The sequence below is a fragment of the Rhinopithecus roxellana genome, chromosome 13 (genome assembly GCF_007565055.1).
Source record: "Rhinopithecus roxellana isolate Shanxi Qingling chromosome 13, ASM756505v1, whole genome shotgun sequence".
In the NCBI taxonomy this organism is placed as follows: domain Eukaryota; kingdom Metazoa; phylum Chordata; class Mammalia; order Primates; family Cercopithecidae; genus Rhinopithecus; species Rhinopithecus roxellana.
In genome coordinates, this window is record NC_044561.1 from 94,737,302 (window position 1) to 94,762,352 (window position 25,051).

The window sequence follows — 25,051 nt, forward strand, 5'->3', positions numbered from 1 at the left end:
AAGACCCAAAGAACTACAAGAACTTAATGATCACGGTCAAACTGAAGGGGGCATTGAACCTAGATAGGTGATAATCAAGGAAGCTGCTTTCACCCTGATAGACTTTTGCTAATGATGGAAATTTTGAGTTCACCCTTTGATAGCCTTGAAGGCTGAGGAGCCTACACTCAAGAGCTGAGGCTTTCCCAGGGTGAGGAATCTCACAGGAAAGCTTTCCTGCAACAAGCTAAGACATACAGATTATAGATTTGAAAATAAACCAAATAGAACATCTGGAAATAAAATACAAAACCTGAAATTAAACACTCAGAGGATGTATAGAATAGCAGCTTAAACAAAAAATTGATGCATTACAAAAAGAGTCAGAAAAAAAATTGCACACAGCAGTATGGAAAGATAAAGGATGGAAAACACTAAAAACAATTCATTGACAGAGGAGATGGAGTAAAAAGGTTCATTTTATTTTATACGCAAATATATACATGTATATATGTGGAATCTTAGAAAGAAAGAAAAAAAATGACAGAAGCCATATTTGCTTTCATGATAGGTTAGAGTTTTTGCAGAACTGAGGACAGGGATCCATCTAGCCACCTCAAACACATATTTAGATACATTATAGAAAAACTGCCCAAAATATAAGAAAAAAATCCTAAATGCTATTGGTGGGGGTGGGGAGGAATACAAATTATCATCAAAAGAACTGTATTAAGACTAACAGTCAACTTCTCAACAACAGCAATAGATGCTAGAGGGCAGTGGAATTTTATCATCAGTGTGCTAAAGGAAAATAACCACCAATACAAAATTTTATATCCAGTGAACATATCATTCCAGAATGGAGGAAATGTGGATTCTCATCTATTAATACATTAAACAAAGATATTTTTGCACAAAAACAAAAATAAAAACTCCAAAGAGTTTCCCACCAGTAGACCGCATGAGAGGAACTTCTAGAGGAAGTACAAGATGATGATCCCAAATGGGCAGAGGATACAAGAAAAAACGTTTCACAAAGAATATGTGAACATGTAGACATATCTAAATGAACCATGATGATAACATAGAATAATAATGCCTTATGTGTTTAAAAGTCTATTGGATTAAATTTCAAAAAGAAATTGATGAGGGACCAGTGGAATTAAAATTGTTCCAATGCCCTGGCATTGCCCAGAAGGAGAGTAAACATGTCTAAGTTTTACACTCAAGAAAATAAGGCATAACTATGTTTGTTTCCTAAAAAGGCAATTCTTTATATTGACAAAAATGAAAAAGAATTTTCTTCTATAGAACAAACAAAAACAAACCACTGTGTGGTTAATTGAGACTTGACAACGAGCAGAAACATTGTCTATATAGGCAGTGTTCCCTGCTATAGGCAGCCAGTTCCCACTCTGCGGTTTGGCTTCTGGGAGAAGATCCAATGGGTGCTGGCAAGGAAGAATCCATTTCCCCGTCAAGCCACAAAAGATTAGAGGAGACACAAATACATTACTTTAAAAAATGTTTTATTTTAAATCCCTAAGTTTGCCTTTTCTCTCCCAAACACAGGAGATATCAGCCACATGTAAGGTTCTGTCTCAGAGCCCAGAGGTAGGTCTAACAAGACTAACTTCAAGCAGAGTGATGAGTCACTCACCCTGTTACAAAGATGTCAGAGGAGAAATAAGGAAAATCAGTCTATATTCCCTTGTTGGAGGAAAAAAAAAAAAAAGAGCCAGTAGCTGTATGATGAAATATTCTTTGGGAATAAATTAAAATGCCCTAAAGCTTCCCGGAATTCTCTATTGATGATGAGCTAAATTAAAACAGAAAACCTGTGTTCTAAGAAGCATCAAAGACAAATTAAGCATCAGAGAAAAAGTAAATTACACATTTATTGACTGTTTTATGAGGTTATGGAGATAGTTCATTAAAAATTCCCCTCAAAAGATGATTCTTCTTATAAAGAGTCAGGAGCTGCAAAGTGATCGATAAACATTGGCATATTCACAACAGACTCAGGGCAACTTGTGATCAACTGTGTTTTCCTTTTTCTTTTTTTTTTTTTGAGACTGGGTGGTCCCACTCAGTTGCCCAGGCTGGAATGCAGTGGCGCGATCTCGGCTTACTACAACCTCTGCCTCCCGGGTTCAAGTGATTCTCCTGCCTCAGCCTCCCAAGTAGCTGGGACTACAGGTGCCCACCACCATGCCTGGCTAATTTTTGTATTTTGGTAGAGACGGGGTTTCCCCATGTTGGCCAGACTGGTCTTGAACTCTTGACCTCAAGTGATCCGCCCACCTCAGCCTCCCAAAGTGCTGGGATATCAGGTGTGAGGCACCACGCCTGGCCAACCGTGTTTTCATATGTTACAATGAATATCTTTGAAGTGTCCAGGAAAAAGGTAGAAGGTCATTTTTATAATGGATCAATTCAGGGTTGAGCAGGACCACAAAAGGTATGGATTCTCTCTGCACTGGCAGTTGGGTTCTTGAGTTGTTCCTAACATTGTTTGTACACATAAACACTTTCCTATTGAGTTTGGCAAACCCAGGTATGGAAATCCCAAGGAAACCAATTATTTCACCGAGTCAGAAGACTGGCCAGTGTTTACTGCATCCATCTTGAAAATTCTACCACTATGGATTTCAAAAAAAGGCACACCTCAAACAAAACTGAAACCCACATACACTCAGGGACTGAATCAAATATCTCATTGCTAGAAAACATGCAGTTGAATGTTTCTCCAGAAATCAGAACTCTCCTGGAAAGGAGCTAAGTATTCCCTTCTAAGAGTGTCTATTGTTGTTTATAACATAATACGTTTCCATGGGACTTATGTACAGCAATGTACATCATTTTATGTCAAATCGAGGCCAAAATATTTTACTGTACAAATTGCCTGGAGGGACCACCTATTTCCATTTTCCCCAATACCCTCAGAACTACCTACAAAAGGAATAAACTAATTGAATCTCTTTTTTCATAGCGGAAAAATGAACTTTCCATATGAAAAGAGCTTGGTGCATGTCACACAGTGCAATAATCTAAAATAAACTTTTCACATGTGATTGGCCACATTTGGTAGAGATGGGGTTTCCCCATGTTGGCCAGACTGGTCTCGAACTCTTGACCTCAAGTGATCCGCCCAGAAAGCCTGAAGGTCCTGGGTCGCATGCAGAATTGAAACAAACGTTTAGCCTAATTTTGATTGAGGCATATTCTCCTATGACTGCTGTTGCAGGATGGTAAAAATGTCGGGAACTCGAGATGACATGCACATTGTTGAGTAAACCGCTAGCAAAGTCACACTTTGAATGAGGTTTCGCGTGTAGTTTGCTCTAAATTGAGCTAGAATAACTACTTCTTTGCCACTGAAAAACTGTTAATTTTGAGCCATCGGCTTTTCAAATTTCTTTCGCTGAAAGATTTACAAAATATCTGTTTGTTACTTTCAAAGGAGTTGTTTGTTTACCAATGGCTTAGAAAATTATACTGATACGATTGGGGTTAATCAAGGTTCAGAATACCTCAAAATAGTAATATCCCAGAGCAAACAGTAATGTAAACAAGAGCTTCCTCCCTGTTAAGAACAAGATTGGGAACATGAAACACATTATTACATTAGTTAGAATAAGTGGATGAAGAGAAAGTAAATTATTATATACAACAACATGGTGAAAGAAATGGAAGAACAGGAAGAAATACGATGTCATGTAGCCTATACAGACTTTGGGTGTCAGCAAAAACTTAGCTATGATCAGTTTCTACTTAAAAAGCTTCATCCCATCTGTAAATTTTCCTCTGTAACCTATGGCAAAGTTTGGCATGCTTTCTTCTTCATAAGAAGGTTACAATTGTCTTTAATATTACCTGCGGCAATGTCAGCTCACGTTTCTCATCCAAAACCCAATAATGGAACCGTTCATAAAGTTCTAGAGGTCACGAAATCACTCTGTCTTCTTATCTGACTGAATGGAACTGACTCCGTGGACTTGTTTTAGAGATACTCTTGATCAGTTTCATTTCCTTGGGTTGTTCCTTCTTTTGTTTCTGCTTTTGCTAATTTCCCTCATGTCTATGTCAAGATTCAAAGCCTGTTTCAGTACTAGATGTGGAGAGGGATTATTTTAAAGACAGTGTTACTGTAGTTTTGATCCATGTCCCACAGTTACGGGAGCATCAGTGACGGCTACGCTGGCCTGGCCTCTCCTCACCACCCATTTATTAATATCTACTTTGCTGTCCTGTGCTTTGGTCTTTCTTCACATGCCTCACACCTGATTTTGTTGTTTCACTCTACGTCTATTACTCCTCCTCTTACCATTGTCATTTCCCTTTATTAACCACCATGCCCCACAAAGTTAACAGTCATGATTTATTATTTTATTAATAAGATCACAGCTCTAAGGCACAACATTTTCAAGCCATGCAGAAAAACCCTCAAGAAATGCTTTAGTTTGACATGGAACCAACAATCTTTAAGGGCAACCTTCAAATTCAGACACAAAAATATGGTCATGGAGCAACCTCATGGAAGAAAAGCACAGAGGAATTCATCATAGTACCTATTTACAATAAAAAATGCAGACAATAGAACTATTAAAAATTCATAGAAACACTTCAGATCTCTTTCCAAGGGGCCAAAAAGGAAGAAATTAAAAATTACTAGAAACGTGGCTGTAACATACCCTCTGTGTTACATATCTACCCAATTGCTGTTTCCCCTCTATTTCTTTGATGATATAATATCAATTTTGTTCAGGTACCTGATGACCATGGAATTGAGGAGAAACTGAACTCTCTCTAGCCTTGCGAGTGAATCTTAATTACTCTAAGCCAATCATGAAAGTTATACCCTATTACCCATGATTGGTTTAAGAATGGGAATATGAGGCCATTGTAGCCAATGAGGAAACACCAGCTAGGGAGGATGTAGGAAGGTTTTTCTCAATCCTAGAAAGGGTTACAAAATGAAGACATTTGCTGCACGGCCTTTGAGTGGTTTTATGTAAGGTTATGATGTGTGGAGCTAGGGCAGCCGGCTCATGACTGAGTTCACGGCCTGTAGCTAGAAGGCAACAACAGTAGAAATTCTAAAAATACCTGGAGATGAAATTGTTAAGCCACTAAATTAATCATTGTTACAACTGTGGTACCTCTGAATTTCCAGTAATGTGGCTTACTAAATACCATAGCTGTTGAAGCCAGTTTTAATTGGGCTTTTTGTAAAATTACAGCTGAATGCACCCTGACTGCTGATAAAATGGCCAAAAGTTATTAATTCTTTTCATGACCAGTTATATCCAGGGAAGAAGTTGAAGGGTGCTTCCACATTTATTGAGGTTGATTTTAATCATGATGACCTAGAGCAGTAACATGAAAATCTTTATATGGGTTATTGATACTTAGAGTTACATAATTTAAATACATTAATGATTTTATATTCACATTTTATCTGTAAGTAAAATAGTTAACATTGTTGAACCGAAACACACACATGAAAAAAAAAAGCAAAATGAAATTCTGAAAAGAATCATATTCCCTAAGATAAAATTTTTTTGAAATACAAAAATTAGCTGAGCCATCAAACATAAGCAAATTCTATGTGTACAAAGTAATGACAAATTTAAATCCAGACAGCATAGATTAGAAATGTATGTATCTGAATATATCACCTGGGACTGATTATTATAAAGGTGTTTCTTAAATTTCAGTCAAACTGAACCTTTTGCTCTAAATAATTTGAGCATTTTAAAAAGACCAATCCTGATTGGAAAGTATAGCAATTTCTGAAATTATGTTAAAATTTATTCCACTTTATTAGTGCATAATCAACCTGAGAGGGTGGCTGAGAAGATCTACATTATATGTTTATAGGAGAAACATAAGAATTAGCACCATATCTAAGTAATTATTAATTCTTGCTTGAGAATCTATATTGTCAACCCTAAAAACTTAGAAATTAAAAATATTAAATAAATGTCTTATATAATAAATATGAAAGCATAAGAGCACAAAGAACCATGAAAATGTATTCAGAATGATCCATAAGAAATCTATAAGAAGTAAATTGGTGAATGAAACATACGATTAAATAAAACCCTCACGTTTTTTAACTTTGAGGACTCAAGAAATACTTGTGTGGAATGGCAATACTTTTTAGAGTAGATATTTTAAATTGAAAATAGAAGGGCAGGAAAATTGAAAAACACAATTTCCATAAACAGAAAACTATTCGGTGGCAAATCAAAATGTAAGGAATGTTCTAAAACTGAGATTTCATTTGCTAACCTCAAAGTATTTGATCTACAGATATTCAGTTCATTCAAAGTTAATATTCATAAGACAATTAATTTTAACCAAACAATGAACATAAGATAATTTTAAAGTAGAGCCCCAATCAACTGTTACTATGGGAAACAAAAGATTTGCTTTTCTCTGATTTATGAGACTATTTTGCTGTATAAAAACCGAAGTGATTTTGGTGCAGGGCATCCTCTGCTGGACAGAGGGTGGCATTACAACATTACATCAGCTATTTAGAACTCAAGTTTACTTAGTAGTAACCAAACTGAAGGTTTGGATAGTTTCTGATTCTCCAGGAGAAAGGGACTATAAAAATACCTTTGTTTGAGCCATACCCCAGATTAGTTAAAGCCAAATCTCTGGGGCTGGGTTCTGTACATTTGCAGTTTTTAAAAGCTCACCAGCTGATGATAAAAGCTTACCGAATATTGCTATATTTTTACCTTCATTGAGAAAGATACATGAGTTTCATATGCAAGAACTGATCTGAGACTGTGTACAAGGTACTTACGTAAACCAGGAAGGTTTTATTCTTACTAAATGGAAATCAAATAAAATAATTGTGCATTTTAATTCAGTTCCGTTTACCTTGGGCTTTTCATCCAGGATCTGCTGACGTATTTCCTTGTGTTTCTCTACGAGTTTTTCTTGCCGTTTACTTTGCGCCTCTTCTAGCTATAAGAAAAGTTACAAGAAACATTATTTTCATCTAAACGTTTAAAAGTGCCCATTTTCAGAAAATACTGAAAGCTTTTCAGATCTATGGCTTGCATTTGATTATTTGATCTCCTGATCAAGAACTACACTTACAAGTATAGCAGACTGTAGTAAGTGTTGAAGCTGGGTGATAGGAACATAGGGTGGGAGGTGGTGATCAATGGACTGTACTGTTCTTACCTTTTATAAATATGTAAACATTTCTATGACATTAATTGAAAAAAAAAAAGGACAGCCCGTCAAGGTTGCCATCATCTCTATCATTGACAACAATGAAAGGTTCTTTTGGGAAAACTCTCATTTACAACATGTTTCTGGGCTCTTGACTTTGGAAATGACTCGACTGTCTATTTTTAGATGAATCCTTTTACATAGCTGTTTGCAATTCAACTTGCAGAAATGTTGATTAAGGAGTGCCCACCCTGTGAAACAGCTCTGCTAGGTGCTAGTGATAAAAAGATAGGACAAGGCATGACATTTCCTTCCAGAAGCTCACAGTGAGCTCACCAAATGTTCACACATGGTTTGCAAAGGAGAGAGTGTGATGAGCCCACATACCCTCTTGATGTACTGCACCACTTCCTGGATATATGACCGGATCATCTCTGTCTTCTCCCTTAAAGCAAATGACGAATACATCATTATACCAACTCATCCAAAATTGACAAACAGGAATCTCAGACTTCTAAATGACAGGTTACAGAACTCTCAACATTATTTTCTTTTTTCTTTTTATTTATTTATTTATTTGAGACAAGGTTTCGCTCTGTTGCCCAGGGTAGAGTGCAGTGGCACCATCATGGCTCACTGAAGCCTTGACCTACAGGGCTGAAGCTATCCTCCGGCCTCAGCCTTCTGAGTAGCTGGGAATACAGGTGTGCACCACCACACACAGCTAATTTTAAAACTTTTTTGTAGAGACAGTCTCTCCATGTTGCCCAGGCCCCTCTTGAACTCCTGGCCTCAAGCAATCCTCCCACCTAGGCCTTTCAAAGTGCTGAGATGACAAATGTGAGCCATAGCAACATTCTTATTACTGCTACAAGAAAGGTATAATTTGCCAGCCTCTGGACAAAAGTCAGGTTCCTCCCAAGGCACAGGCTCTGTTTTCACTAAATGCCAGGAAGGTTATGCGTAGGAAGTGAGGATTTAGCCTTTCCCTGAGGGAAGCTCTTTGCTTTCTCTTTAAAAGGTCCTGGGTGTGCCTCACTCCTTTATGGAACTACTCTTTGAGCCTTCCCTGTTAAAAACCTTACCAAAAGAATCTTTTGAAAGGCTGACTAGAGGAGAAACTTCATGGAGGAGCCTTTGACTGGTTAAGAACCTGTGACTCCGATGTACAGAATAAAATAATTCCCAGGTGAACTGTTGGGGAGAGGGGACACTTTTGACTTACTCTTCCATCTGACTTTTGTCTTTAGATTTAGCTTCTGTTATCTTCTCCTGCCTCTTTTTATCCATTTTCTTCTTTAATTCTTTCTTTTCTCTGAAGTCACAATGGAAGTAAAAGAGAAAAAAGAGGCCAATCAGATGGGAATTTGTGATGAATCAATGTAGATGCACATGTCAATTGTAATGGGAATGAAGGCTTACTTCTCACAGATTTCTTTGAGCTTCTTTAACTGATTGTTCTGACACTCTTCTGCGACATCCGTCAACTTTTGAATAAGCTGGAAAAAGAAAATGTCAGTTTGCTATTTCAAATGATCGCAAACAGAGCTTCCTTCCCACCTCCCTCAAACAACAGAATCTATAGTTAGAAAATCTGTGATATATGTTTCACAATAGTTAAAGTTGCCAGACATCTAACATTGGCAATGAGGACAATTTAGAACCATCATATTATCTAGGCTTATGGGTTTTAATATAAAATTCTTCTTATTATCTCTTTTTAATTAAACAGAATTCATTAGATTGTTGTGGCAGTTACATAGCCCAGCTCAGTGCGAAGAGGTCCTACAGTGCAGGACCTGGGTCCAATCTCTACCCTCTGACTTACTAAAAGTGAAATTTGGGGCAAGACCCTACATTTGCAGAATGTACATTTTCTCAGTTATAAATGGGATTATCACTGCCTTTATGTTTTGGAGGTACTATGAAGCTCAAAATAAAAATAAGTATGACACAAATGTAAGTTATAATCAACAGCGAATTATAATTCTTGGCTCACAACTATCATTCATTGTTGAATTGCTTTGAGGATGACACGAGTTTTCCATCTTAGAAGCTGACATTTATGTTCTTGCGTGGGCAATTTCCAGTAGATATAAAGAACATCAGAAATTCTCTTTGTGCTGTCATTGAACTGTCACTACATCACCGTGAACACAAGTATTTATTGTAGTACATCTATTATCAAATTAAGCCCCAAGAGGGTATCAATTGTGTTTTTGTATCCTTGTTACTCTGCACAATTCACAATTCCTAATATTCACTTGATGCCCAGTAGGTGTTTGTCAATTACATAAAGGTAATTCTGCCTGTCAATCTTTTCCTTTTTTCCATGTGAGGAGTCTGGAGAACCTTCTGCAAGGTTTTCAGGTGGCTCTAGCAACTGGACTCAACCCTTCTTACTGGAGCACCAAATAGATGGTGTGGACATCCTCTGAAAGGCCCCACTGCTTTTCCCATAGATGGAGATTCTCTTTCCCAAAAACATACAAGGCAAGCCAAGTTGACTAGTCTTATATAAGTGGTAGCTGTAATAGTGACAAGACAAATCACAATACCACAAACTTTTGAGACAGCCAAGTATAAGGGTCCCTGGAAAAACTTCAGTGGCCCTGCTCGCTGGGAGGAATGCACTCTGGGGTGCAGCCACAGAAGTCCACTCCAATTGCAGCCTGGCCACTCCTCTTCCTGGGTGGAACTTGGAATTCAATCTGCAAGGTGGGAAGCACACCAGCAGGGATTCCGGCCTTGCGGAGAGAACCTGTTTCCCTCTTTTCCTTTGAACACAATAAAACCCTGTCCTCCTTACTCTTCAAATTGTCCTCAAGCCTAACTTTTTGTGGCCATGTGACAAGGACCCCGTCTTTAGCTGAACTAAGGAGAGGGTCCTACAGCGCTTTCATTGATCATTTCTATATGTCAGGCACAGTTTTAAAAGATTCACAGGTGGCTGGGCACAGTGCCTCACACTTTAATCCCAGCACTTTGGGAGGCCGTGGCAGGCGGATCACTTGAGGTCAGGAGTTCAAGACTAACCTGACCACCATGGTAAAACCCTGTCTTCACAAAAACTACAAAAAAATTAGCCGGTCATGGTGGCAGGCGCCTGCAATCCCAGCTACTTGGGAGGCTGAGGCAGGAGAATCACTTGAACCCGGAAAGTGGAGTTTGCAGTGAGCCGAGATTGCAGCATTGCACTCCAGCAACTCTGGATACACTCTGGGCAACAAGAGCAAAACTCTGTTCCAAAAAAAAAAAAAAAAAAAAAAAAAGATTCACATGTATTTACTTAATCCTGAGAGTTGCCCTGTGTGGTTGGTGTTATTATTTTTGTTTTACATATGAACATGCTGACACACCTGGCTCAAGTTCTGGGCTCAGGACCCCAGAGCTGGTAAGTGGCTGAGCTGGTTAAAAACCCAGACAAATAAGGTTCCATGGCTTACAAGAGAATTATAATACGGTATTCACATTCATTTAAAATTATCATGAAATTTGATGCATTCATCTGTGAAGTGGATTAAATCTGAACAAATATTAACTAGGACTTGGGCCAGTAGAAAGCCTATTTGATCCTTCAAAAGGGATTGCCTAATCATGATTATCACAGTTAAAGAAATCATGAGGCATTACTTTGTAGTCATGCCATTTATCAAGCTGTAAAATTCCAGCATGCAAAGACTCTGGCCATTTCCTTGGGGTCTCCTGCAATGCCTCTATTTAGCTGAAGTGTCCTCTGACTAGCACCTTCCCTTCCCTAGAGGGCCTTTCTCCTCTTCCAATCACTTGAAGGAGTTACAGAGAGTTACCCAGGGATCACCTTCCTTGGCTGCAACATCAGAATCACCTGGGGGAACTTCTTAAAAATACAGATTCCAGGACCTATGGACTCCAAATGTCTAGGGATAGGGCCTGGGAATCAATATTCTCAAAATCTCCTGAGGTGATTTGGATGCTTTGTGCCAGACTTGAAGAGGGAGGTGTCTTGGTGGACTCTCCCTCATTCGACAAGCCACTGCTAAGTCTCCCAGCAACTCCTTTGAATTATATTTCTGTTTCCATGTTCTCATCTCTATCATTCACCTGACTTCAGAATATTTTCTTGATTATGCCAGCATCTGCTCACAGGTACTGTTTTCCTTCCACCTACTGCCCTCATCCTTACCAGCATGGGCATCCGGTCAATGATGAGACTAAACTTGAGAACTCACAGACCTTCTACCCACTCAGTTCTGACTTTTATGTTGGTTTGGTTTGGTGTCAGGCTCCACACCATTGTCAGTGCTACACTCCCTCCAGGCTCCCCAGAAGTTCCCTCTCTGTTGCGTCCTCTTGCCTCCCTCTTGGCTCCCATCACACCCCCTGCATTTGCCCTTTACCGCTTCCAGAACTGGTTCCCACCTCCTGTGGTCCCAGAACACACACTTATCTAAACTATTCGATTTAGCCACGATGCAATGAATATTTATTAAGCACCTAGTAAATAGCAGGCACTGTTTTAGACACTCTGAGCTGATGACCTGACTTTCTAGATCTTGCTACTCAAAGTGTGATCCACTTATCAGTGGCAAGAGCACCACCAAGGAGCACATTAGAAATGTAAGTTCTCAGGCCCTACTCCAGATCAACTAAGTCAGAATCTACATGTTCAACAAAATTCGTAGGAGATTTGAGTGCACATTAGAGTTTGAGAAGTATTGTCTAGGTGGTTGTGGAAGATGGAGACTAACTGGAAGAAACTATTTCAATTGCTCTCTGCCCCTTCCCTTTCTAAGCCAGCCTTAGGTGATTCTCCCCTTTGATTGCCCGGATAACTCTGGGTGCTGGCCCCCTAATTGGCTTTTCCTATAGGGCGTCATTTACTGACATGCCTTTTATATATAAATATCTTATTATTGTTCCCACAAAGGGATGTCACCATTTCAACCTTCCATTCTTTTTTTTTTTTTTTTTTTTTTGAGACGGAGTCTTGCTCTGCCACCCAGGCTGGAGTGCAGTGGCCGGATCTCAGCTCACTGCAAGCTCCGCCTCCCGGGTTTACGCCATTCTCCTGCCTCAGCCTCCCGAGTAGCTGGGACTACAGGCGCCCGCCTCATCGCCCGGCTAGTTTTTTGTATTTTTAAGTAGAGACAGGGTTTCACCATATTAGCCAGGATGGTCTCGATCTCCTGACCTCGTAATCCGCCCGTCTCGGCCTCCCAAAGTGCTGGGATTACAGGCTTGAGCCACCGCGCCCGGCCTCAACCTTCCATTCTTAATAAATGTTTAGAATCCCAGGCTCTATACAAAATAGGCACTGAAAAACATGGTTGTGAATGAAATCTTTTAAGTTTCAAAACTACACTGGACCCAACCTCAGCGATAGTTATGAAAGCTCATATTCAAGTCACAAGCTGCCTTATTGGAAATACTTTTTAAATTATATAGGTTTGGTGTTTAACAAGCTAAATTTCATTGCTTTAGGAAAAAGCATCTTAATGTGAAATCCAGGTGTATTTTTTAAAATGAGGTTTTTGCATGCAATCAAATGAAAATGGTGCTTCCTTAGAATCCCAAAGAGTGTATGTTTTAAAAGGATAGCTCTGTGTGTAATATGTAAAATATGTAAAGGTCCTACTGTGCTGAGTTTGCCTTCATCTCCCCCATAGTGCCTTACTACACAGCCCCACCTCTGCTCATCTCAGTCTTTTTTTTTTTTTTTTTTTTTTTTTTTTGAGACAGAGTATTGCTCTGTTGCCCAGGCTACAGTACAGTGGTGCAATCTTGGCTCACTGCAACCTCCACTTCCTGGGTTCAAGCGATTGTCATGCCTTAGACTTCTGAATAGCTCAGATTACAGGCATGTGCCACCATACCCAGCTAATTTTTGTAATTTTAGTAGAGATGGGGTTTCACCATATTGCCCAGGCTGGTCTCGAACTCCTGACCTCACGTGATCTGCCCTTCTCAGTCTCCCAAAGTGCTGGGATTACAGGTGTGAGCCACCAAGCCCAATCTCAGCTATTTTTTAGAAGACTCTCACTCTTACTGAAATTCTGCCCATACGGCATTTACTATTTTTATTTAAATTTTTTCTACTGAAGCTCCAGGACACAGAATAATTAATATTATGATTTTGTTAATATTAAATAGTATGCCACTACTGTCCAGCTCACATTAAATTGGCAATGGGATTTTATACGTGCATCAATGATTTATCTCTCTTTTATGCTGCAAAAAGAGGATTTGGGGTACACCTGTAGTTTTCTCTACCCAATACTAACTACTTCTCCAGGAAGAACGTCCTCTGCTTTCTGAGAATGGCCTCTCCCACATGTTTCCCTTGGGAACTGCTGTATTTTTTACCCCCCATCTCTTGGCCAAGGTAATTGGTCCAGGGGAGACATTAATCCAAGCCGGGTCAGTCATACTCCGACTTTTGGTTACAGGCTTGGTCATCATAGGACCCAAACAAGGTTTTCCCCAAGATATTTCCTACATGTCAGTGGAGAAATAAAACTCTGAAGGGATCAGTGCCTGTATTTTCTATCAAGGGGAAGCCTATCTGCCACTGGAAAAGAATAACACTAATACGCAGAGGAAAGCAGGGGCAGAGTTTGGACAGCCCCCTTTCTTATGTGATATACCCTGTGTACTTTTCTAGTATATACCCTTCTGGCCTAAGTTAGTCCAGCATGGAATTCTGTAGCTTGCAATCACAAGAATAAGGACAAAATAAAAACAAACAAAAACAGAAATAAAACAACTCTGCTTAATTTCTAAACAAGATAAATTTCTGTGTTTTGTGCTCAGAGTTCTTACTGCATAAGATGTGAAAATAGTACCCAGAAGAGTGATTTTTCATATAATAATTGAAGTGCTTTTTGACTAACCTAAAAGCAAGGTATACCAACTTATGGTGTATTTATCAGCAGGCTGGCTCTGCTCAAGGAGCCATTCAATCATTTATTAGTCACAAAACTCTGAAAGTAAACTGACTATTAAAGGTAGAGAAGAAGCGAAAATTCACTTGGACTTTCTAGGAAATAAATTAAGAGGGTATGTGGTAAACTGAATGGTAGTAAACAACATTTAATTTTCACTTTTGGTATGATTTTTTTTTTCTGTCCCAAAGGAACAGACACATCTCAATTACTTTGCTGGTGTGTTTGCCATTCATGATAACTCTCCCAGCTCAATGTTCCAAGCCTTTTAAGGAGTTAAAAGAAAGGCCCTGGGGAATAAAACTTCACGCTCGTTCTCATCTCTGCTAAATTTCACTTGCTTTAGTCATTGGAGGGCAAGAAAATGGTTTCCATGGAGGAGAATAATTCCTTGACTCTAACTCAAAAGGGATAAAAAATATGTGGACAGAAATTGGTATGTTTGGAGTCTCTTCTAGGAAGGATACTCTTGGAACATAGGCAAAAAGCCAAGTCTAGAATATTCATACTTCGGGCTCAACACATCTTCCTTTCCCTTCCACTAATGTCTAAAGAAGATGTCTGTTTCTTTTCTGTTAGTCAAAGCATTTACTCTGGATTTTCACTATACGTTATTTTCTTCTTCTATTTTTTTCTTAATTTACAAAACATCTGAAGTAAGCATATCACTGACAATTTGAAAACAAGCTAGAGGCAGGAGGATCACTTGAAGCCAGGAGTTTGAGACCAACCTGGGCAACATTGTGAGACCTGTCTCTTAAAAAATACAGAAAATTAGCTGGGCATGGTGGTGCATGCCTGTAGTCCCAGCTACTTGCGAGGCTGAGGTAGGAGAACCACTAAAGCCCAGGAGATGGAGGCTGCAGTGCACTGTGTTTGTACCACTGCCCTCCAGCCTGGGCAGCAAAGCTAGACTTTGTGTCTAAAAAAACAAAAACAAAAGCAAAAACAAGGAAGATGCTTATATGGGAGTGTGACCTGACCATTCGTTCAAAGAGTATTTACCTACTATGTGCCAGTACTATGCTAGTATTGATGGTCCAACCTTTCTCTGTGAGCAGACAGAGAGGGCCTTGTCCACCCAGAGCTATAATCTCTACTAGCTCCCTTCTCTTTTCAGAAGGAGAAAGTCTTGGACAAAAAGGGCAAGTATCTTGATCATTCTATGAGATATTCTTTCACACCTATAAAATTATTATTTTTAAAATTTCCATAGCTAAATAGAACTTATATTAAAATAGCTGCTTATCTGAGTCTCAATGTTATAATAATCTTTGAAATTTTTTTTCCTTGCTGAGCAAGGAGAAAATGAATGTGAAAGTCTGACCAAGGCTTCTATTCAATGTGGAGTTGCTACCTGATAAGGTTTGGTTCTGTCTCCCCACCCAAATCTCATCTTGTAGCTCCCATAATTCCCATGTGTTGTGGGAGGGACCCGGTGGGAGATGATTGAATTATGGGGGTGGGTCTTTCCTGTGCTGTTCTGGTGATAGTGAATAGGTCTCACAAGATCTGATAGTATTATAATGGGGCGTTTCCGTGCACAAGCTCTCTTTGCCTACCGCCATCCACGTAAGATGTGACTTGTTCCTCCTTGCTTTCCTCCATAATTGTGAGGACTCCCCAGCCATGTGAAACTATGAGTTCAATTAAACCTCATAGTTTGGGTATAAATTGCCCAGTCTTGGGTATGTCTTTATAAGCAGTGTGAAATGGACTAATATACCACCTTGAGTAGGGAACTAGATAAATAAATTAAGCTACGTTCATACAATAAAATAATACAAAGCCATGAAAAAGCTTTAAAAAGCATGACATGAAAAATCACCATGACATAATGCTAAGTAAAAGAAGCAAATTGAAAACTATATGGATTTGGATCGTGTATGTGTGTGTGTGTGTGTGTGTGTGTGTGTGTGTGTGAATCCCATTATGGTACTAATCAGGAAAATTGACAAAAATGTTGACAGTTATTTTATTTCACATTTCACTACTAAAATCTTTTGCTTATTTGTCATTTCTTATTTAGTAGAAAATGTAACATTTCTTGGAAAAGCTAAATTATTTTTCCAAAAAAAAAATGACCCTATGTAAAGTCTGAATATTGGAGGAAGACAGATAGCACTACCACAACTGGCCTAGGGATACTTCCTGACACTGCAATTACTCCTGGCACATATACTTCATCTAGGCAACCACAGAAAGGAGAACATTCAAGTGTGGCTCCCAGATAGCTGGGAGAGCACATGGTGCTGGTAGAAATCATTCAAAGAGAGACAATGAGTTCCCTCAAGCTGTGGCAGGATATAAAAAACTGTAATACACATTTATATTTGAAGTGTATATAGATTTCCTAGTCAATTCAAGTATTGTACAGCAAAAGGCTTTCATTAAAAACAATATTTTAGGTGCATTATCTTGTTGTTCCTTCTTACAGTTTCGTAAGGTAAGAGATATTTTTATCTCCATTGAACAGGTGAGAAAATTAACATTCAGGTGGTCATGCAGTGACTTGGTGGAGGAGCAGTGGCCTGAAATGAGGACATATGACCCTAGACCCCTCACTCAACACCATTTGCATCCTGATGGGCCTGTCCATTCATAGCTGATGAGTATCTGCCCAGAGCTTGCTGTCTGAAACACAACTTTTTAACCTTCTGGGGCTGAACTCAGTTTGATGGTACTAATGTTGGTTTGGGGTCCTGGAATGACTGCTGGTGGGACAGACATGAGGGTGTGTAAGAAGAACATGAGCCATTAAGGTTGATGTAAAGAAAGAGGTGAATGGATGTGATTAGAACATATGGGAGATATGGGAAAGGGGAGAAAAGACAGGAGGCAAAGCAAAGCAAAGCAAGGCTCTGCAGAGGATAACGCATATGGTGACTGTGAAAGAAATGAGGAAATCTCTTTGTGAAGCCACTAAAAAGGAGGAAGAAGAAAGAAGACAAAATGGTGGGTCAAGCACATCTGTGGCTGAGAAGCAAAAACTCCTTAACTTTACCACAAAATCCCTGCTCACTGGGCTGTGGGTGTTTAGTAGAATGTGATGCTAGAGCTGAATACCCAGAGTGATTGGAGACCCTCCAGTGAATCCCTAAGAATTTCCCCTCACCAAAGTCACTTTTAAAATTAAAACCTAATCCTAACAGTATAGACAAAACACAGGTTTAACCAGTGACAGCTCATGAAAAACAGATAAATGAATTAGAACAGATTCCCCAACCCTGTAGTTCTTCTCTGGAGCAAGAGTCCTTACCTGGGGTTTACAGACCCCCAAGCTGTTCATTGAGAGATATCATGGAGCACAAGCACTTGAATGGGGTGGAGGAAATTCCATCTTTATTTTCACTTCCGACTAAAGCAAAAAGTACCTTCCACTGTCGATGTAGGGAGGGAACCACACGCGTGATTTCCACAGGAACTATGACTTTGTCACCAACAGATAATACAATCAACTTGATGACCAAGCTGTGAAGAGCTCACTGTATTCCCCATTTCAAATAAAAGAAATAGTAGGCTTACTCTAAAATGCATTTGGAGCAAAGATACACACTCCAAAACTGTGCTTCTTCAACTTGACCATATAACAAGTCCCTGGGAATCCTATTACAATGTAAATCATGACTTAGCAGGTCTGAAGTGGGGCCTGAGACTCTGCATGTCTAACACACTCCTAGGTGACTCACGGCCCACACTTCACACTTTGAGTAGTCAAACTATAGAGTTATTTCAATGTAGAACTCTAGGGACACAGATCTTTTTTTTTTTTTTTTTTTTTTGACAGAAGTAGAGTCTACAGAGCTTGGTGTGCATTTTACATCTTCTATGATGATATGAACAATTACATCAAAAATATCCTCTAGGTGCTTATCAATTGATAGAGTTAGGCAAATAGTTACCACATCTGTGCTTTCATATCCATTTTTTTCCTGCTTTTATTATTTCATTTCTTAGAAGTGTTTATTGTACACATCCTCTGAGTGTGTGTGGCAACTGTGTTTTATTCCTTTTCATCTCCAGTGTCTATCAGAATGTTTTGCAAATACTAAGTTTTCAATAAACATTTGACAGGGAGTTTATGGATGCCATGCTTTCTTTCTTAATTCTTGAACTGTGGATGTGGCATTTGAAATGCATAATCCTTAACCAAAGCACGTTGGTATTTAATCCCCAAAGCAATTTTGGGAGATGAAATACTGTCGGCTTAATTTTCCTCATCACCCAAATACTCCTTTTAACCTGGGGCTTACTTCTTTTTTAATTATACTTCGGTTTGTCTAATTTAGCCTGGGAGGCCTGTTCATTATTTAGAACCACCAGCAAAGATAGAACTAACACTTCTGGGTGCCTTTCAGTCAAAAGATTTCCTGACAGAACAATCTCTGGTTATTACAAATGGAGCCAGTAGGAAGCTTTGGCACACACGTCGCAGCTAAAGGTAGGTAGTAAAAATTGTAAATGCTCCCAAATGGCCATAAAATAAACACTGTGTGGTACTAATTCCAAGATATTCAGGCTTTAGTCTTCCTAACAAGGCAGGCATAGGTGTGTGTAGCAGGTACTGGGACTTTACCTAAAACCCAAATCCACAATCACAGTGGTGCAGGGGTGAGCACTTTGAGTGGGTAGCTTACATTTGGTCTGAAAGAGCCAGGTTGGCTTGGGCATGTATTTATGTCTCTCTGAACAGTCTTCAAAACTTTTACAACGTGTACTCACATTCCTTCTTAGGGAGAAGGGAGTGGAAGGGCATATGGTGGAGTTGCCACCTCTAGTAGGATTTCTACCACCTCCCTAGCTCCTCAAGTGCAATTTTCCCACCTACAAGCTCAGCTGGTTTTCCTCAATTCCCAACCAACCTTCTCTTCCAGTAGAAAAGCTCCTGAGCTGCTTTCTACACCCTCATCAGTGGGATTCCATATGGTGCCTCATGCTCAGGCATTGTTTCTGGGATGTTTAGGTTTTGCATGACTTTCCTGTGACTTTAGCACCCTATTTCTGCAGCTCAAATCTCCCCAAGAGGGCTTCTTGGGATGCTTTGGCTTCTGTTTTCATCTGTACTCTGAATTCCTCTTTCAGGAATCTCCTGTGAGTATCAGGCTTCCTTCTCACTCTGCTAACTCTCTTCTGAATTGTCATGTGTCTTTCCTTGGGGAATGGTCTTGCCCAGGGGTTGGGGCCCTGGGGAAACTCCAGATGATTATAGTTGGTGATATGGTTTAGCTGTGTCCTCACCCAAATCTCATCTTGAATTCCCGCTTATTGTGGGCGGGACCTTGTGGGAGGTAATTGAATCATGGGGGCAAGTCTTTCCCATGCTGTTCTCATGATGGTGAGTCTCATGAGACCTGATGGTTTTAAAAAGAAATTTCCCTGCATAAGCTCTCTTTATTTGTCTGCTCCCATCCATGTAAGACGTGACTTGTCTTCTGCCATGATTGTGAGGCTTCCCCGGCCACGTTGAAGTCTAAGTCCAATTAAACCTCCTTCTTTTGTAAATTGCCCAGTCTCAGGTATGTATTTATCAGAAGCATGAAAATGGACTAATACTGGGGTATCCAGACTTCTTTATTTATTTATTTATTATTATTTTTTTTTTTGAGATGGAGTCTTGCTCTGTCACCCAGGCTGGAGTGTAATGGCATGATTTCGGCTCACTGCAACCTCTGCCTCCTAGGTTCAAGCGATTCTCGTACCTCAGCCTTCGGAGTAGCTGGGATTACAGGCACCCACCACTATGCCTGGCTAATTTTTGTATTTTTAGTAGAGACAGGGTTTCACTATGTTTCCCAGGCTGGTCTTGAACTCTTGAACTCAGGTGATCCACCTGCCTCAGCATCCCAAAGTGCTGGGATTACAGCTGCGAGCCACGGCGCCCAGCTGGGATGTCCAGAATTCCAAGCAACACTCCCCCGTTAGTAAACTTGAATCATCTGCTGGAGACCCTAGGACTCCTTAACCCCTTGGACTGCTGTTGGCCTGAACTTTGGGACGGCTCTTTCCTAGGAGGCCACTTCCCATTAATGTACTGGGAAGCACAGCCCCAGAGTGGTTCTTGTGGAAGTTTCTTCAGATCACATCAGTCCTCTGCTCAAAAGCTTCCAACAGCTCCCACCTCACTCCTAGTGAAAACACAGAGGCCTAAAGACCCAAAAAGATCTGTCTCCCACCCCAAAAGTCCCATCTCTCTGACCTGATGCCCTATAATCCTCTTCAGGCAGAGCCACCCTGCTGTTACCCCAACACTCAGGCCCATTTCCAGCCCAGAGTCTTTGCACGTCAATCCTTCTGCCTGGAGGAATCCTCCTCCCTGTGTTGGGTGTTGTGAGTTCTTCACCTCTTAAGTCAGATGTTGCCTTCTGCGTAAACCTTTCTATGTCTACTCTATTTAAAATTGCCAAGCATACTCATCATCCTTCCCCAAACTGCCCCTCCCTATTCCCCCATTTCTGATATTGTTTTTCTCCTAAGCCCTTATTACTACCTAACATACTACATATTTTACCAACTTATTTTGTTTATGGTCTGACTCTTCCTTCTACAATATAAGCTCCATAAAGCTTAGGATTGTTATTTTTATTTACTACTGTTTAAAAATATTAAACAAGCAGGTGTTTAATAAGCATTTGTTCAAGGAATGAATGAATGGATGAATGCCTAATTTATTAGGATTTCTTTTTAAGGTGATGAAAATGCTCTAAAATTGATTCTGGTGGTGGTGTACGTATCTATGAATATACAAAAGCCATTGAACTTTAAAACGAGTGAATTGTATGACATAGGAAATAAAGCTGATTAAAGAGAGACAGGCATGGCATTCCAGGTATCACAATGAAGAAGTTTGCTGTGTGTTCTCTGTGTGAGCAGGATACCAGAGAAACTCATTCATTTTGATGATATTGGCTTGAAACCTGAATTAGCAGAGGCATCTACACAATGGTTATAAACCAGGGGCTCTAGAACTGAGGACCAAGGTTCAAATCCCAATGGCACCACCTTCTAGTTGTGGAACCTTGGAAATGTCACTAAAGTTTGCTATATACATTTTTTTATCTGCAAAATGGGACTGACAATAGCACCAAACTCTAACAGTTATTGTGAGAATTAAGTAGGACGTTTCCTGTAAATGACTCAGCATAGAAGACAGCCCCATGGTGAGTGTTTAATACATGGCCACTATTTTAATTTTTATTATGTTCTGGAGTACTGGGGATGAGTTGCTGGAGAAAGTCAGATGGCAGTAGTTGTAGCCAGGTCTCAAAGCCATTATTGCCTGTTAAAATTTAATTTGACTTTCTCAGGTCTGTCAAGACAATCCCTCCTTATGCCCGATCCAACCCCTGCCCAGACATTCTTTCACTGCTTTGATCTTACTTCAGTAGTTCACAAATAAGGCAACCCCTCGAAATCGTGTGGGGCTTGTTAAAAAGTAAATCCCGAGTCTCACATGTAGGTATTAGGCAGTAGTTCTTAAAGTCTGGTCCTGGGACCAGAAGTAGGAAAACACCAGCCCTAAAAGAGATCCATTGAAAATTTAAGGTAGGCCCTAAAAATCTCTTCTAACAAGCTCTCCAGGTGATTCTGATGCATGCTCAAGTTGAGAATAACTGGCCTAGTTAGAATTTGATTTTCAATAAGCAATTCATGCAATTTTGATCTACTCATTGCATACAGTCACTGGGGAACCAGCACTAGAACAACAGAATTACATTGAATCACCTATCATACAGTGATGCCTAAATCATCTATAGGCTTCCAACCTTACAAGCTGAAGCAACTCAGAATTCTCTTATACGCACAGACCCTCAGCAAAGAAATGGACAGTTTCTACACATATCTCTTAAAACCCATTTCTTCTGGATACACTACCTTAATTTCTATCAAGCTTACTTATTTCTTTGGTTTTGGCATACGCTTGTTTTCAAGGATATTTTATTTAATCTATCTGTCACCAAATATTTATTGTGTCCCTACAAGGACACAAGGAATCAACAAAAATGTAGAGAATGTCTCAATTCATGAGAAAACATTTTGGAAGATAAAACTGATTATTAATGGTGAGAACGGCATTTCCTTTCACAGGGAGCCTTAGAAATTGGGTAGCTAACATTCTGTGTTGGCCATTTAGGTACTGCCTTTTCTAAATATAGGAGAGTGGACAGTATAATTTTAAAAAAATTCTTGCAAAGCCCAGTGCTACCAAAAAAAAAAGGGGGGGAAAATTTGTTTGCAACATGTTCTTAATTTCTTTTTTTTAAACAAAGGTAAGTGTTTTCTATTTCCTTGTGAGATTTCAAAGATTCCCAAAAGCAATTACAAACTCAACGTAAGTTAGTGAAAATAAAAATGGTAAAATATAGCCTTATTGGCAGAAGACAGAGAAGCTTGGTAAAGATGCTAAGACAGTCAGCCTTATAAAAATAGTAGTGTGATGGACACCGTGTCAACTAAACAATCTCTCAAGTTGGTGCCAGTCACACCTGCCCTTGTTTCCTTTTAGTTATTCAAAAGCATCCACAGTTTTCTATAAGAAAGAGAGTTCCAGTTGCACAAACATAAATCATGTTTCCCAGGCTTACCAGTTTAATATGTTCTCGCTTCTGGTATTTTTCACTATAATACTGTTCTTGTCGAAGATTAAGCAGCTGCTGCTGTTGTTTGTCCTTCAAGTCTATTAATTTTTGGGTCATTTCAGCATCCAGGGCAGCGAGGTCTTGCTCAATCGTTGATGAACCATGATCAGGGCTGCTGGGTTCCGATCTGCAAAGACACAGAGCTTGACTCACAAAACAGGAAGCCCATAACAAGGTGGAGGGAAGGTTATTCACCAGAGTTCCTCCTAGAGAAAGTTCTCTGTTTGGAAATATGTATTTTCATAAGCCACTTGGGGTAGAGGGTGAGACCCCAAGGACAAGCTTAGCAACAGTGTCTCCAATCCCAGAGACTGAATGGAATTCACGGTGCTATAGAAAGAGGCAGGGGCAGAAAGAAAAGCAAAGAGGCTGGGGGCCCCGGGCATGGCAGTGGTGAGAATAATAATCTCCCTTTGGGAAAAACAGTGTCTAATAAAAAATTTTCAGGTTTTAATCTTTTTTATTATTTTAAAATGTGACAAGTGTAATGGCATTCCCAGTTACCTTTCCCATATGAAAACTTCAGTGGACACTGCATTGAGTAGACTTTGTTAGAGGAAGCTAAAGATGTGCCTTGTTTAGCATCAGGGGTGATGATTATAAATGGAGAGCACGTGTAGATGCCTTGTGCGGATAACCCTCCTGGCTGCCATCTGAGTTCTGTTTCTTAACAATTTTATTGTTGTTGTTGTTGTTGTTGAGACAGAGTCTTGCTCTGTTGCCCAAGCTGGAGTGCAGTGGCATGATCTCGGCTCACTGCAACCTCCACCTCCCACGTTTGAGTGACTCTCCTGCCTCAGCCTCCTGAGTAGCTGGAACCACAGGCATGTGCCACCATGCCTGGCTAATTTTTGTATTTTTAGTAGAGATGAGGTTTCACCATGTTGGCTAGCATGGTCTCAAACTCTTGACCTCAAGTGATCTGCCTGTCTCAGCCTCCCAGAGTGCTGGGATTACAGATGTGAGCCACCGCGCCTGGCCTCTTAACAAGATTTTTAACAGCAAAGACACACTATGAAAATAAGGCTCTTTGGAGGCTTCACCAACTTCACTGATATGTTTACCCAAATGGCAGTTTCCACACAAACTTACAAGGGGAAAGAGATGGGTTAGTTCATTCTAAAATATTTCGAATGCTTCCTCTGAGCAACATGACTTTCTCTGCATTGTTCTTAGAGAATCATACAGATATTAAGAAGGTTAGGATGAAGGTCAAAATAAATTAAAGTAATTATCATTAACTTATGGTGTGATTCCTTCCACTTTTGTACTCTGTATTATTACCTGTAGGAAACAATGGAAAGAAAGACAGAGTATTGGGAACAGGGTCCAAAGAGTAGGTATGCTCTTTTCATTTATATGGAATCCCTTCCAGAAAGACTAAACCACCACCTAAGACATCCAACACATCAGACTCTGCTTCCATATTTTTCACTTGTGGTCTGATGAGCCAGGTAAAGTTTCTTAGAATCAGCTGTTACTAATTCTGGTTGCTTTTTCTTTGAATTGGGCAAGTATCAGTGGCATCACATGGAGAAGGGAGTTGGTTGAAGCTGGTGTTAGAATCAGATTTTGTCAAATAAGGAATGCAGAATTCTCTCAAGTTTCTTTTAGCATTTTTATGTGCAATGCCAAATGAGGACGGACATTCTATAAGGCTCCTCACTGCAGTGTTGAGGGGACCTTTCCTCTTGGCATGACACAGGTAACATTGAATTATCTGTTTTCTTTTTTTTTTGTTTTTAGCCAGGCTGGAGTGCAGTGGCATGATCTCAGTTCACTGCAATGTTCACCTTCCAGGTTCAAGTGATTCTTTTGCCTCAGACTCCTGAGTAGCTGGGATTACAGGCATGCACCAACACCCCGGCTAATTTTTGTATTTTTAGTAGAGACAGGGTTTCTCCATGTTGGTCAGGTTGGTCTCGAACTCCCAACCTCAGGTGATCCTCCTGCTTCAGCTTCCCAAAGTGCTGGGATTATAGGTGTGAGCCACCATGCCCAGCCTGAATTATCTTATATAGCAGGAAGTCATTGTAGCCAGGGAATAAAGGCATTTCTTCAATCAGTTCCAACCACCCCAGCAGAGGCAGCCCTCATTGCTGACCATCCCCCCGTGGGCAAGGCACACTCATATCCAAGTAAGTCGGTATACCCATCTCCAGCTTACATTTGAGGAAACCGGGCTGTGTGAGATAATTGGTCAAGGACACAACACGGAGGCGCAGTAGTGCAACTTGCCCAAGGCCAAAGATTACAGGGGCAGAGAAGGGCAACACCTGTGCTCTTACGAGCAACACAGCATGACTGCATGCC

At 40.0% G+C, this 25,051-nt stretch overlaps 1 protein-coding gene across 3 annotated transcripts in view; it reads right to left on the reverse strand.

Annotated features, from left to right (window-relative positions):
* Positions 1 to 25,051, reverse strand: part of PLCB1 (phospholipase C beta 1) — a 587,065-nt gene that overhangs the window by 160,526 nt on the left and 401,488 nt on the right. For all 3 annotated transcript variants that reach the window (XM_030915597.1, XM_030915595.1, XM_030915596.1), the window contains exons 25-29: positions 22,685 to 22,865; positions 8,602 to 8,678; positions 8,405 to 8,494; positions 7,567 to 7,624; positions 6,880 to 6,966 (exon numbers count right to left, since the gene is read on the reverse strand). In XM_030915597.1, the coding sequence (XP_030771457.1) occupies positions 6,880 to 6,966; positions 7,567 to 7,624; positions 8,405 to 8,494; positions 8,602 to 8,678; positions 22,685 to 22,865 (493 nt within the window). The remainder of the gene's footprint in view (positions 1 to 6,879; positions 6,967 to 7,566; positions 7,625 to 8,404; positions 8,495 to 8,601; positions 8,679 to 22,684; positions 22,866 to 25,051) is intronic.